The sequence below is a fragment of the Buteo buteo genome, chromosome 1 (genome assembly GCF_964188355.1).
Source record: "Buteo buteo chromosome 1, bButBut1.hap1.1, whole genome shotgun sequence".
Classification (NCBI taxonomy): domain Eukaryota; kingdom Metazoa; phylum Chordata; class Aves; order Accipitriformes; family Accipitridae; genus Buteo; species Buteo buteo.
Genome location: NC_134171.1, coordinates 31,121,272 through 31,136,545, shown reverse-complemented (window position 1 = coordinate 31,136,545; position 15,274 = coordinate 31,121,272). Strand labels below are relative to the sequence as shown.

Below are 15,274 nucleotides of genomic sequence, written 5' to 3'. Positions count from 1 at the left end.
TAACATGGCAACATCCATAAGTCCTTATTAAGATCTGATTCCTGCAGAGTTTGATTCATAAATAAATTTTCTTCCTTACTGGAAGCACCCATAATCTGAAAAACCAAGGTCAACACACTAAGATGGCTTAAGGAATTCACAAGAGGAAAGCAGGAGCTATTTCATTGTGTGACTCTGTCCCACTTCTTAGAAGTATACAAAATTCATTTTGAATTAATGTTCTTGGAAGCTCAGTGAGTTTTAGATAAGCCAGTTTGTGCAGATGCTCTGTCGTGTTTTGCCTTGGCAGTTCAGTAAGTTTCATCTGACAGTGCTCCTTCTAGTGGAATTAACTCATCCTTTCTCAAAAGAATAAGCAGTTCACTCATTGCACTGGTGTTCAGAGTGAATTGCGTAGCTAGAGAAGGAGGTCAGCTCAGCAGTCAGTTTGTGGCCTATGTCTCCATGCATTTTGGTTTCTAGGCGTATATGGTTTTGGTTTGGTTTCTTTTCCAAGGATAAAAGCCACAAGTGGAAACTGAGCTTACAGATACCAAACAGGCCACTACTTCTGCAGTCACCTGTGTAAGGGGGTTAATTAGACACAGCATGGTCTTAGATATTTGCTAACAGAAATGTACATTGTGTGCTGAATCAGATAAAATAATTGTTGTTTGTGTATGTCCCTTCAGAGTCAGGACTCTGGGTCTGACAATCACATAAACACAGTGAGTCTCAAAGAAGCACTGGAAAGGTTTGATACCAGCCCCACACCTTCTGCTTCCTCCAGGAGTTCACGAAAATCTTCACATACTGCAGTATCAGATCATTCATGTAAGCACCAACTGTTGAAAATATAATTGCCTTCCTAGTGAAGGCTTTCTCTTCTTTACTTACTTGAACTAAATGCATAACTAACCGTTAATCACCATTTTATGAAAGGTGTGCAAATGAAAATGTCCTTTTTGATGGTTCAGAGATCTGCTGACCACTCAGATTTTCAGAGGTTGTATAGTGATGTTAAAGCATGACAAGTGACTTCTTCTAAAAGTACAATAGCAGACCCTAGAACACTCTATTTCAGTCCATCAGATTGCATTGTTAGATAGTCAGGGTAAAAAAAAGAGTCCAAGCCTTAAGCTTTCTTTTTATTCATGAAAAGCTTTCTGTGATTTGATTATTGCGTTGCAGAACTGAGATAACTATTAACATGTCTCTTTCTGTTGTAACTCTGAACATTGTCAGCAACACCGACTAAAATGACACTGGACACTAGCACTCCTCCAAGGCAAAGCTTATCTGGTCATGAAAAGACTACACAAAGAAGATCATCTCTGAGTAGTCAGGTAACTCTTCAGAGAAAAATTTTGTACTTAATCAGTGTAATTCACCTTTAAAGTGTATTATTAAATCCATATAACCTTTGCTTTATTTCTTCTGAAAACACATAATTTAAACTGTAACAGTTTCACTTGGAATACGTGACTATCAGAATTGTATCGTCAATATGCAACTTCGGTATACTACGTTTTAAGGGAATAGAATAATTAAGCATATAAGTATTTTTTGGCATTAGGGTTTGCAAGCTTGAGTATGAATCTCTGCTTTCACTCACACATAACTTTCTACGATTCTGCATTTTTAGTGTAGATATGTATATAAGCAATTATATACATATATATATATATAAAATTGCCAACATAATGCTATGTGTGTCCCTATAGAGAAATCATATAAATTTATGACTTTTAAGAATATTAGTGAATACTTTCATATAGTTTCTGAAATCTTGGTAATGTGAGAAAATGTCATGCTTTGTGTACTTTGTGCTCATGTTCCAGTTGAACTAATACATTCACTTCAAAAATAGAATGCTTATTAAAATATGTATTTTTTAAAATTATTAGTGTAATAATAAATCAAAGGTGTCAACTTCCAAACTTGTTGAAAAAGTTTTTCCCTTACTACAAATAAGACTTTTAAAACAGTTGTCATTGTAATTTCTGTTTTTCCTGGTTTATACCTACTGCTTTTATATATTTTTAGCAGTGGAAAAACGATATATATATTATGTATATAATCAATTGCTCTCATGTTCTTAATTCTCTAATATTTAAGGTTAGATATTTCAGGAAACATTTACCTTTTTTTTTTTTTTATATGATGCTATTTTGGAATTGGCACTTTATGTAAAGAAATATTTCATGTCAAGTACAAATTTCATTCTTTTCCACTTACGGAATGATTTTTTAAATCCTAGTCTTTAAGCTCCCAGTCTCTGGGACAACCAGTAGCACAGCCAACGATGTCTCAGCCTGCAACTTTACAGCTCCAGTCTGGCATGTCACAGGTATGGATTAAGTTGATTTATTGTTTATTATTTTTAAACAGTCTTGTTCTGAATATAAGGTTAAATTCTCTTTCAGAAGTTGAGTTCTTTGGTGTCAAAGTCACCTTTAGCATTATTCTCTTGAAAAGAGCAAATTTCCCAATTTGACAGTTTTCCTTTATTTTTTTCTTCCTGTTATTTGTGTGGGTATAGTTTTCAGCCTTGGCCATTAGAAACATAGATACAAACACAATTTAAGATAAAATATTGTAGGACATGAATTTAAAAATTCATCAGTTATGCTGGTAACTTTTTACACATATGCTTGTAACACAAGGCAACTTAGTCTATAAAACACTTTCGTGAAATAAGTATAGTGGTATCAGGTCCAACCAAAGATCTATCTCCTGTAGATAGGACATAAGTATCAAAAGGTTATATTGACTTGTGGCCCATAGCAGATGTCTAGGAAAGAATAGAAATGGCAAACATAGTTTCTCTGTGGGCTCAGCCTTCAACAGTTTGTGACTGAGGGTATTCCCAAGTTACTTGCATATGTTTTAGCTCTGAGTGAATTTTTTTGGTAAAGTGGTACAATTCTAATTTTTAACCTGAGAGAGCTTTAACATCCGCAGTACCATGTAAATTACTAAGGCTTTTTATAGAGTCTTGGTGATTTGGACACCAGTCAATTTCTTCTGCTATGGATTTATTTTTTTTAGTTCACCAAATCTAATGCATCAATTAAATGTGAGTTCTGTGACATTTTCATACTAATGAATTTGTCCGCAGATTATGGCTATTAGCAGTTTAAAAAGCAGTGCTTTGCTACTGTGGAGGAATGTATTTACTGCTTATAAATTACATGTCATTAATTTTGCTCAGCTTTTAATTTATTCATTGCACTACAGCCTGTGTTTCAGTTTTCAGCTCAATTAGGAGCTATGCAGCATCTAAAGGACCAGCTAGAGCAAAGAACGCGCATGATAGAGGCAAATATTCATCGGCAGCAGGAAGAGTTGCGTAAGATTCAAGAGCAGCTTCAAATTGTCCATGGTCAAGGACTCCAGGTGAGTTAGTGTAATTGTTACAGGTTTGATCTGTAGAGAATTTAGGCATCTAAAATGAGACTTGGGTACTTAATTCCACAAGGTGATCCTCCCTACCCCCTGTCAGCTGCCATTTGGACCTAATGTGCCTAAAATCCATAGCATCTGAAGCTACTGTTCCTGAGGTACCTGCCATTTTGCTTCTGAATGTATCTGGAAGTGCCCCAGTGTGTTTTCAATGTTGAGTAGCTCAAGCCTAGCTTATGCCTAAATCTAAATGTAAAAGGATGCAGTGGTTGTTACTTCTTGCAAAGTTTTGCAGCCATTAGAATATTAATCCAAAATGTGCAAGATAAGCATTTATTTCCTCTTTTAGCTCGAGGGTGTCAGATTGATACCTTTTGTTTCTTAAACTGTCCTAACTTATCAGGCTGTGGTCCTGCTATGCACCCTCCTAGTGAAGTGGTTCTACTTTGCATGGTATACTGAAGTAGTTACTGAGCCAGAAAGACAAGAAGTCGAAAGGATGTATTACTCAGTCTAGCAGCTGACTACCTGATTTCTGTATTTTAACTGGTATATTTTTTTTCTAATTTTGTCATTCTCTTTTCAGCAGCCATCTTTGGAAGAAAAGAATGACCCTGTTGGGTTTTTCTAGTTAAAAAAACCCAACCCAAACCAACCAAACAAAAACCGACCCAAAACTAAAATATACCTTAAGGAAATAATCTAAATATTTTCAGTGTGGATTGTGAATACAGAGTAGAAAAAAATACTTTCTGCAAGTACTGAGTATGTTGCATAAATTCTGTTGCAGAGTAGGAGTTTCTGGCATGTAGCATTTTCAGTGTTTTATCCTGTCTAGCATAAGCCTGCCAGCAGTAGACTGTCCTATAGATGCCTCAAAAGGAGAGATTCACAGCTCTCTTCACATGCACTGTGGAGGGACCTTATTCAGGACTGTGGAAACTAGGGAAAATAGATCTAAGTGCTGCACATTCTACCTTATTACCCTGTCTTCTTGTAGTCTTGGGCATAACTTTTTGTAAAGACTCAAATATTTTTGTGCTGAATTCAGTTTATTACAACAATGTTGGAAAGTTCAGTATATTCATGATTTCTTGGTTGCCAAGGAAGATTACGTTCTTGGTGCTATGCCTGGATTCTAAGATTTTCTTCATTTGAATTAGTTTCACTGCTGGAGATGCTACAAATAGAAATGTGATCTCAAATATGTTTTTATCTTTAGACAGTTGTAGACTACATTACCAGTTAGTGTCTAAATAGTACTTTTTCTTTAAGAACAAATAGTAAACCTTAATGTTTGGAGCTCTAGGAATCAGGATTCTGATTCTTATCTTACCAGTTACAGTACAGTCTTTGAATACTGACCCTATATGGGTGTTGGGCCTTTTGCTCTAGGAGGTTGCAATGCAGTTTCAACACTTCTAATAACTAAGATGAAACTTTATCTTATATTGATATAAAATAATTAAGTTTAGATTCTCTAAAACATCTTGAACAATTAACAGATTTTTCTTAAAAGCTAACTTGGAGATTTTTTTTTTTAAGATGTTCTTGCAGCAGTCAACTTCTGGACTCAACTTTGGTTCTGTGCAGCTTGCTTCTGGAAATTCTTCAAATGTTCAGCAGCTTACGCCAATAAACATGCAAGGTCAAGTTGTTCAGACTAATCAGACTCAAAGGGGGATGAACACAGGCCATATAAGTACCCCACACATGATACAGCAACAGGCTTTGCAGAGTACTGCAACACAGGTAAAATTCTCATTTGCTGGATAGAATATGTGCTCAAAACCATAGCTGAAACACAACAATTTTTTTTAAATGTCTTTTGAGTCATATTAATTTCTTCATGTTCCAAGTTTTACAATTGAAATGCATTTATGTTCTTGGTAATGCAATATCAGATCTTGTTTTTATGTTAAGACTTAGGCATGTAAATAATTAATAACAAGTAGCTTTCTTGAAAGACCAGTATCATGAAAACTTTTAGCTTGCCTTTTTTTGAGTGTCTATGATTTTTCTGTTGACAGAACATATAACTTGAGGTTTGTACTAGGTGAGCTTGAAACCTGGTGTCCAGACAGCAAATAACCAGAAAAAGCATAGGAACAGGACAAGAATATATTGGTGGTTCTGCAGTTGACTTCTTTACTCTTCAGCAATTTGTCAGATGCCATAGGTGTATGACATCTGTAATGTAATAGCCTTTTTATTCTATGAGTTTTTTCAGTTTCTTTCAATTCCATGTAAACTTTTGAAATTCACAGTATCTCGTAGTGAGTTCTACAGCTTTACTCTCTGTAAAATATGATTATGTTTGTTTTTTAAACTTGCCACCCAGCTTATATACTGGGAAACACATTGAGCAGCTATTCGCTTTTCACCTTCTCAGTCATATGTGATTTCAAAGTCCTCTGACACATGTATCTCCATAGAAGCCTGTCTTTCAAGCTGAACACTTTTAATGGGTTTGACGATTTTGCGTATGGAGGCTCCTTATAACTCCAGTCTCTGTGGTCACCCTCCTCTGTACCTTTATCCAAATTCCATACTTTCTTTTTGAGATTTGTGAAGAGGCAGACTAGTGGTGGACAGTGTTACCATCTCAGCAGTAAGCTAGTTCCAAACTTTCAAATAAGAAATCAATTGATGTGATGTGCACATTTTAGTCTAAATCTGGCACAGAGATGCTAAAGGAGTGGAAAATAGGATTTTCAACAAACAGTATACAAGTAGCTGAAAAATTCAGGAAAAAAAATAACCTGAACAGGAGAAGAGGGTAATCTAAGAGATTTTCAGATGTCTGAGGGCCAGTCCCACCTCCAAATCCTCAGTCAGTAGAAATACCTGGGTACTTTAAATTAAGAATTCATTTGTAATAGAAAAACATTGGCAGCTGTGAAGTATGGGAAATGACAATGAGGAGAACAGCTGTAGTACCTGGCTATTTTCAATTTACTATCTCATAAAATATTTTTTCTTTTCAGCATAATCAACAAAATGTGCTTAGTGGACACAATCAACAGTCTTCTCTTGCCAGTCAGTCTGCCAGTCAGTCTCAGAACACAGTCTCGGCACCTTTGTATAACACTATGGTGATTTCTCAGCCAACAACAGGAAATGTGGTCCAGGTTCCTTCTAGCTTACCACAGAACAATAACCAGAATGCTGCTGCAGTAACCACTTTTACACAGGATAGACAAATCAGGTAAATCTTCAATATTCAGATGACTTGCTATAATGATATGCTTACATGGTTCCATCATATACAAAAGGAACTAAAGTAGCATTAAAAAATCACATGATTTATTATTTTAACTATATATGAATACAATTGTTAAACTAAACTTTGCCCAAAATAACATGTTCACAGGCTTATCAAGACCCATGTTGTTTATAGCAAAGTATGAACATGACAAATCTCAAGTGCACGTGATGCTTGATTTATTTTTCCTAAAGAGACTCCAAATGTCTTTTTCTATTAACAGATTTTCTCAAGGTCAGCAACTTGTAACAAAACTTGTCACAGCCCCAGTAGCATGTGGAGCGGTAATGGTACCAAGTACTATGTTTATGGGACAGGTGGTGACAGCTTATCCCACTTTTGCTGCCCAACAGCAGCAGCCACAGACTTTGTCAATAACGCAACAACAGCAGCAGCAGCAGCAAAGTCAGCAAGACCATCAGCAGCAGCTCACCACAGTTCAGCAACCAGCTCAGCCACAGCTGACCCAGCACCCCCAACAGTTCCTACAGGTAATGCAGCATTCTCTACAAATTTTTCGAAGTCCTGACACCTTCAGCATTGCTAGCTTATCCTAGAGGTGCTTTATCTGAAAACAGAGCGCTTAAAATAGCAACCTATGAACAAGCCTGATGCGTGAAATAAGTTTATTCTGTAGCCATTCTCTAAAATCTTACTACTTAAAGGAGAGGTAGACTTTCCTGTAATTTGACTCTATGCTTTGTCCTATTTTATGTCTTCTTCCCTTTGAATTGCTGCTCTTGCTTGAGCATGGGATGAAGAAACAGATGTTTCCCTTTAAAACAGTTTGCATTTTCTTTGCATTCACATATTAATGCAAGAAGGTTTGAGAGATGATCTCAAACAGAATTGCTTGGTCTGGAAAGCAGCATGCAACCCAAAGCAAGACATGACCCCTTAACATGAGGCATGAACATCTGTTTAGGCTACAGGGGACGCTGAGCAGCAAGTAACCTTGTAAGCAGAGAGTAGAGAAGAACCTTGTTTTAGTGGAGAAAGAAGAGACATTGGATCAAAAGAGAAGGAGGCAAAACCCAAGAAGTTTAGAGACAGGAAATCTCAAAAAGAAGAGAAAAGAACCAGAAGGTAGAAAAAATTGATGGGGAAATCTGTTGCCGTTTGTTGATTCCAATTAATTGCTGGCACACAGCTCACCCAGCAGGTGATGCTGGTGAGGGAGATGTAGTTGTAGCTGGAACACAGAGAGGAAGTGCCTCCAAGAAGGCGTGCATTAAAAAAATCTTAATTTGGCCTCTGATGTTGCCTTCTCCAAAGAAGGATAAAGTCCATGTAACTATCACAGTGTAGTTTGTGCATATTCTTAACATTCGTTAACTACTCTGGCAATGTCAATTTTCCTTTTTTACTCTTTAAGAGCATACATAATTAAAAAATCCTTATTTTAAAAATATTTACTATATGTGGTCTCCCATTTGCACTAAATTTGGGATCCTGTGCGCAGGTGGAATATATACAAATGCAGTAAGTAATTGGAGGCTTAACCTACATTTATATGCACAAGGAATGGTTACAGTTCTGTTTAGGGCTGAGTAAAATTTTGTTTCACTAGGTCATTGACAGAAAATATTGACTTGTTGAAAAAATCTTTCATGGGAACATACCAATTTCAGTCATGCATCAGGCAAAGGCTTTTCAGCTGCAAGTTGACTTTCAAAAAGAAAGCTGAAGAATACCTAGTGATTTGAATTTCAGCACTCATTTATGTAGTGGGAGACTCTTGAACTGAATCAAACCAGAGCGCAGATTTGAATGTGTTCTCTGACAAGTCAGATAAATACTGTAACAACAATGCTGTTTAGCAGGTTGGTAGCGTCTGTACCTCTGTTTCCAAATTTAAAAGTTGGTACAAATTTGACTTAATTCTGGTGAAACAGAAGCTTTGTGAAAGATTAAGATCTCCAAAGGTCTGTTCCTGTCCTAGAATTTCTTTCTAGGCAATAGTTTAGTATTTTTAATACAAACTATTAAAGTGCTAGACTTTGAAATGAAGCAAATGCTCTTTAAAAAGGGAGAAAAGTGTTTTTCCTGCCTCTGCTCACTGGGGCAGTCTGATTCTGTAGGTGCAGCAGTCGATGGAGTTTACTTTCTGCTGCAAGAACGTGTTTCAGGACTGAGACATCCAAGTGCATTTGTACCCATCCTTCATTGCTTTTCTTCAGTAACCATCATATTTTGGTTCTAAGAAGATTAATATTAAAACTAAGTACTATTTCCAATAGTAATAAATCTCCTTCAAAGGGGATGTTTGGGTCTGCAAATGCGGCAGTTTCTTTGTTCATTTTGGCTGGGGGGGGGGCGTGAATGTGATCTATGCCAAGTCATGCACTGTTTTTTCATTTGACTGCAATGACAGCCACCTGCACTTGTTAAAATAGATTCCTTAAGCCCTGTTATGCTCTTGTGGTTTGAAATGGAGACAAATTGCCATGTGTTCCTACTCAGTCATGGGACATTACAAAGACCAGTTACAGCTGCTTCATTAATTGGTCAGATGTGCTAATTAACTTTGTTAGTATGAACTAACCTTTGCAATGTTTGCTGGTATGAATTAATCTTTGCATTGTTTGCTTAGCTTAAATGACCAAATCAGAAGTTTATTTTGATTCAACCCTTATGACAAGTTAAAAGGCAGCTAGGCCTGTGTTTCTCAGTGCAGCAGGAAAAATAATCTTTTTCTGTTTCCATGTTTTAGACATCCAGGTTACTTCATGGAAATCAGTCAGCTCAGCTTATCCTCTCTGCTGCTTTCCCACTACAACAAAGCACTTTTACTCAGTCCCACCACCAGCAGCATCAGTCCCAGCAGCAGCAGCAGCAACTTTCGCGACACAGAACTGACAAGATGACTGATCCTTCCAAAGTTCAACCACAATAGTGTGGGGCTCTGCCTCTTCTTGAAGCAAACTACCAGGAGGGGGCTGGTCCACAAACAGTTGCACTGAGGCTACAGAGGTAGCAGTACGAAGGCTTTCTAACACCACAGTGTTGAGATCTACTTCTAACTTCTGGAATCTGTTAAGAAAAGCCACAAGATGATGATGGGGACATGGCCAACTTTGATAGTTGCCCCAGTTTCTGTGTTCTGAAGGATTTGCTGCCATGTGTTAATTTGTCCAGGTGAGAGATCAAAATGTGACTGAAATGAGAGGGATGCTGAAAATATTGGTTATTTTTATCAATCCTGTACATTTTTAAAGTATTGAAATGGACATGGAGCAATTGTTTGAATTAGCAGAAAAAAATGCCAGGAATATAGTCCAAAAACCATCTAATTTTTTTCAGATGATTACGGGACAGTAAATATTTTGAAAATGTTGTGTGAAATCCAGTTCTCTGTTGTACAGATGCTGTAAAATATTGTGTATATGTCTGCATAAAAGGAGAAAGAGCAAAATATTTTATATGATGCATGAAAATGTAATCTGTTATTTGTAGGTTTGAATATGTTTCCCTAAATTCTCACACCATACTCAGACTAATGTTTTCCTCTGTTCTACCCTTTTGTTTACAACATGATGCATCATTATTTTCACCCTTAATGTGGGCACAAGTCTCTTGTTTGTGCTTTGTCTGTGATGTCAGGGTTTGTTTGGTGAGGTATAGTGTGTTGGTTAGTTGACTTCTTGAGGTTAAATTATTGATGAAGCTGTTTGAACTGGTGATCATGCATCAGGGTTCAGGACATTCAGATTCATGAATATCATCCATCATTTCATATATAATTCATAGTTTTATTTGAAAAATAGGAATTTGCACTGCTTTCTTGCGGATGGTTTGGAATTTTATTCCCCAAAGCTATCTTTTGATATAGTTCATAGTTGGAAATATTTATGTAAAAGGTTTAACAAAAAAATGACAGTAATTTTCAAGAATGTTTCAGTTATAGGAGTAATTTGCACAAAAATATATTTACATTTAATAACCTTTTGGGCACTTTTTAACCACTTTCTCTGTGGTGAGAATTGTAACTTGTTAAAATATGTTGGAATCTTTTTATTCTCCTTCAAAAATTAGTCAGAACTAATTCAGGGTCATTTTAACAACAACAACAAAACCCATAGTGCCTTGATTTTAATTCAGGTGATAATGTTGAACATCTTGAATTACAATGTCTTGAATCTGTAACCATTTTCAATTTTGAAGTCTTAGTACATTGTCAACCAAACTTGTGTAACTACTTCATAGATATTTCTGTATTGTGTTGATTTTAATAATGGTCTGAGTTGAGACCATGAGCATTTTTGAGTGGTACTCCCCTTCAAACACTAGCCAGAAACAGAGGAGTCTCTAAAATCTTAGACCTTGAAGGTAATACTCTTAAAAGATCAAAAAACCTAAAAGTGTAGAACTCCTTTTGCAGGAGGAGGAATAGTAAGCTGATTTTTTTGTTGTTTTTTTTTTTTTTTTTCAATCATTTTCATAGCATTTAAAGTGTGTTTTGGGGGAGATCACGATTGCATTTAACACTACCAGGCTATTGATTTAAGAGATATCACTGAACTAAGACTTCAGAAGGCGACTTCACTTTATAAAGAAAATAAAAAGTTCCAACAGATATGATGTGCTATTTTAAGTAAATGTTCAGTAGGTTTTTATGGTACTAGTTTGTGGAAACCAGAACTTCAGAGGAAAATGAATAAATGCTGATAGATCTGATAATTAAAAACAAAAACAGTAAAAGCAGTTAAAATTAGTATTAGGGAGAGAAAGCTGGATTAATCTTGAATACTGAGGAGGAGTTGAATGAATGTAACCAAATGGTGAGGGACTATTTTGTACTATGAAACAGTTTGATTGTATTATTGGATGAACCAAACCTGCATGAAGGTAATACCAGTTTAGCCAAGTATTTGGTACAGTTGGTTACGTTTTGAGGTTAGCCTTTGCACGTGTCCCACCATTAGATCTTTTTTATTCCCCAGTTATAAAGCAAGAGTTTGGCACCAAAAAGCACAGCAGTGAACAAGGAAGGAGAGTGTGAGAAACACAGTACCAAAGAAAATCAGATTGCTTTCTGCTCCAAGAAGCCTCTTGCAACCTGGAGCAAGGAACCGATGCCAATACCAAACATAGCAAGGAACACTTCCCCTTCTTTAAAGGGATTTCTGGCATCCTCTGGGCTAGAATAATTGTCAGAAACCTGTTTCTCTAAAGTTCTATGTAAAGAAATCCTGCCTTGCTCTACTATCCCTACCACACCATTCCACCTGTTTCTAAATTAAGCTGCGTTGACTAGAGGTCTGTGCGATCAGTACTTTTGCTTAATGGAAAATAGATAAAAATGTTTTTAACCAATTACAATAATAATATAGCTCTAAAAAAGAACACTGGGAGAGCTTTAATAGTGCTGTTAGAACTATTGAATTGAATAGTGGTGAAATAGGTTTATTAAGCTATACACTGAGAATTACAGAAAATAGAGATACTAGCCAGACGGTTAACGACGCAGCTTTTTATATAAAGCTTCGTTTAAACTTCTCTTCCCATTTCCCCTTCCCAAACACTCTGGTGTGCTGCTATAGGTCTGTTGGTAAAAAGGCTAAACTAGGTGAGAGAGAAATTAGATGATGACAATAGCATGACTGCTGAAAGAGAACTATGGAAATGTATGCTTTGAGCCAGAAGCTTTTTGTAACCTCAGAGAGAGGTCATTCAATTACAGAACTACCAGCTAGTAGAGAAAGTATAGAAGATGGGGAAATTCAAAGAAACTGGAAACACATAGCACGCATTTTAAAAATTCCTGCCATGAATCAGGCAAACTTTTTACAGAAGTGAGTATGTAGAACTCAGTCTAGATTCTGTGCAAGTATGCAGATGCTCTGCTTCACAGCTGGTGACTAAAAAGTGTGTATTTAAAAGGTGTGCAGCTCCCCCTGTTGCTAATCAGTTGCTGAACTGTCCTTGATTCGTAGCAGGAAGAGGACCAGGCTATTGCCTCTTTCTTAGTCAGCCTTTTGCTTCTGCCCGACTCATTTAGTACAGTCATAGACTTATTTGCAACATCCTAATCAGTAGGACAATAATGAATGCTGTGATGCTGCAGGTTCTGGAGCATAAACATTACAGAATGACTCTGACAGAAGGGAAGGAGTCTGTTAAGGAGAGGATTGTATTTATGAAGAAATGGGCTGGCGATACCTGATGGAGTGAAAAAGATGGCATAGTTGCATGGAGTTTAGGAGACAGACATTGTTTGCCTGCGATGGGTGAGGATTTGAAGAAAAGCTTCTAGGATAACTTCAGAGAAAAAAAAAATATAGCTATTTTTATATTATATTTAATATATATTATATTTGTATATAAATATGAAAGGATTCTAGTAGGAGCTCTCCATATGCCTTCCATTTCATCTAGAAGGTTTACCTTCTGCACTACGGTTCCAGTGTGTCACCACCTTCTGTGGGCATCTTGCCTACTGCCAAACACCAAAATTAGTAACCCAGTATCCTTACAAGAGATAGGTTTCATTTCAGCTTTATGTAAAAATGAATAAAATAAAGCTATATCAGGCAGTTTTTCACAGAAAAAGAAATTCTCTTAAGACTCAAATAGCACTTTCTCTTTTTTTTTTTGAGTAATAACAAGCACTTTACTGAAAAGACTATTTGAAAAGCAGTTTATTTCTTTAGTCAGTGAAACTGTTAAAAAGAGTGGGGGCATCGAGGAATAACATGCATAACTGTCAAGAGACATTTCTGGAAAATGTTTCTTTAATATGGTGATCCTTTGAGGCTCAAAGTGCAAGATTAAAAAGGCTTCTAAAACTGGTTGGCTTTGTGTTTTATGTGGCCGGGGAAGGGATTAATGATGATAGCTTCCTTGGAAGGAGACTTTTTAAGTTGCACAGTTGCCTATGAGAGAGAATCATCTGGAGGCTCATTTGCCTATTCAGTAATTCTAAGTGTCCCTTAGGATTATAACTTGTGTGAAAATGTTCTGAAGGTTTAAAGATGTGGCCTTTTTCAAATGTTGAAGTCGATTCGAGAACCATTTATATTTTCAGAGATTTAACCCAGGTATTGTTATGAGTGTTTTAAATGTTGCGGCATCAGGAGATGTCAAACATGTCAGATTCATAAGTTTCTCTATTTGAAATCATTATTAAAATTAGATATACAGTCAGAGGGCTGGAAAAATGGTTATTTTGATTAAAAGGGAAAAGAGACTAGTTTTAATAATTAACCTTTTATTTTTTTACTTGTCCCAGGTGGAAAAAGTTGAAGAAAATTAAGTGAATTTGGATTAAAAAAGACATATTTAAACAAATCATAGTAGATGAGACAACTGTGAGAGAACATTTGAAATTGTCTTGGTTGTCCGTGAGACTGGATAGTTGCTTTTTCACTATCATGATTTTTAACACTACATTCCTTGTCTTTTTTTTTTAACAGGTGATTTTAAGCTCTGCTATGCTTCATGCTATGTCATCTGCATGAATTTTGCCAGCATGATATGCTATATTCAAAGAAATTGTACCTAAATAAAAAGGGGGTGGGGGGGGAAACACAAAACACTGTGTCTGAACAAAATACTGTATGGCCTAATATAGACACCCCAGCTAAGACTGAGAGATGCTGCATTAATAGACAATCAAAATGGGTAATTATTTATGAAACACTTTTGGGAATGGTCTTAAAGAAGTTACTGCTTTGAAAGCAGTTGGTGAGTTGTCTTTTTTTAATAAGAAAGGTAAAATATTTATTTTCAAATATATCAGACTGAATTTTGAGTTTTTAAGCAGTGTTGATTTCACAGTGTCTTGGGTTTCAGTTTTGTTTTGTATTTTTTTAACTGGCATTAGATTTGTATACGTAAAAGAAAACAAACAGAAAAACCCTAGTGCCGCTCATATTGACGTCAGGAAATGTAGATACAGTTCCCTGGTGTTCATGTGACCATTACTAACTGTCAATTTTTTAACTGAATAAATGTAACTCATTTAAAATTTTGCTTTTTGTAGCTTCTAAGGTTCCAGAAGTTTTTTTTCCCCTGAGTTGCTTGATGTCAATTTTATCCAAGTTTCACAGTGAAGCACTCTTACCCTTCCCACGACTGTCACAAAGGCACTCTCTCTCCCCCACCTACAGAACCAACTTGTGAGAAGTTGCTTGATGTTGATTTTATCTTCTCTCCCCTACCCAGACAAATGACTTGTGAGATTTCAGTAAAAAACGCATACTGTATTTTTTTTCTTGTCTTCTCTCTGTATCTCTTTATAAATTGATGCCCCACTCTAAAGGCTAGAGACCTTTGATTTGTGTATTTATATTACTGGCTTGGAATTTACTTACACAGCACTTGTTGGAACATGCAGAACTTAAAACTACTTTTGTATCTTCATGTGTACAGTCGCTGTTCTCTTCAAATGATGGAGCAGCCCTGCAGAGTGTTTGCATGTGCATGGGAGGGTTTATCAAGCACAGCCCTTCCCTCAGTTTATGGCATGGGCAAAACACCCTTCTTTAATTCTTTCAACTCTCCTCCCTGGATATTTCTTCTGCTGGTGAATTGTCAAAGAATAATATTTTCAAAGGAGTAGAGATGATCTGAAATGTTGGCTATGCCACCAAAAAAGGAAGCAGAGACTTGAATTTAGGTGGG

General features: G+C 36.4%; 1 protein-coding gene across 10 annotated transcripts in view; it reads left to right on the top strand.

The window, feature by feature from the left end:
* The window catches only part of CLOCK (clock circadian regulator), a 67,034-nt gene extending 52,118 nt beyond the window's left edge, over positions 1-14,916 (top strand). For 8 of the 10 annotated variants that reach the window (XM_075026124.1, XM_075026058.1, XM_075026095.1 and 5 more), the window contains 8 exons: positions 672-813; positions 1,225-1,325; positions 2,240-2,329; positions 3,220-3,378; positions 4,930-5,136; positions 6,372-6,592; positions 6,873-7,140; positions 9,363-11,363. In XM_075026124.1, the coding sequence (XP_074882225.1) occupies positions 672-813; positions 1,225-1,325; positions 2,240-2,329; positions 3,220-3,378; positions 4,930-5,136; positions 6,372-6,592; positions 6,873-7,140; positions 9,363-9,545 (1,371 nt within the window). In that variant the 3' untranslated portion in view covers positions 9,546-11,363. Of the gene's footprint in view, positions 1-671; positions 814-1,224; positions 1,326-2,239; positions 2,330-3,219; positions 3,379-4,929; positions 5,137-6,371; positions 6,593-6,872; positions 7,141-9,362; positions 11,364-14,064 lie in introns of those variants that run through there. The other 2 variants (XR_012650130.1, XM_075026119.1) reach the window with 2 other exon arrangements.
* The last annotated feature ends 358 nt before the right edge of the window (positions 14,917-15,274 follow it).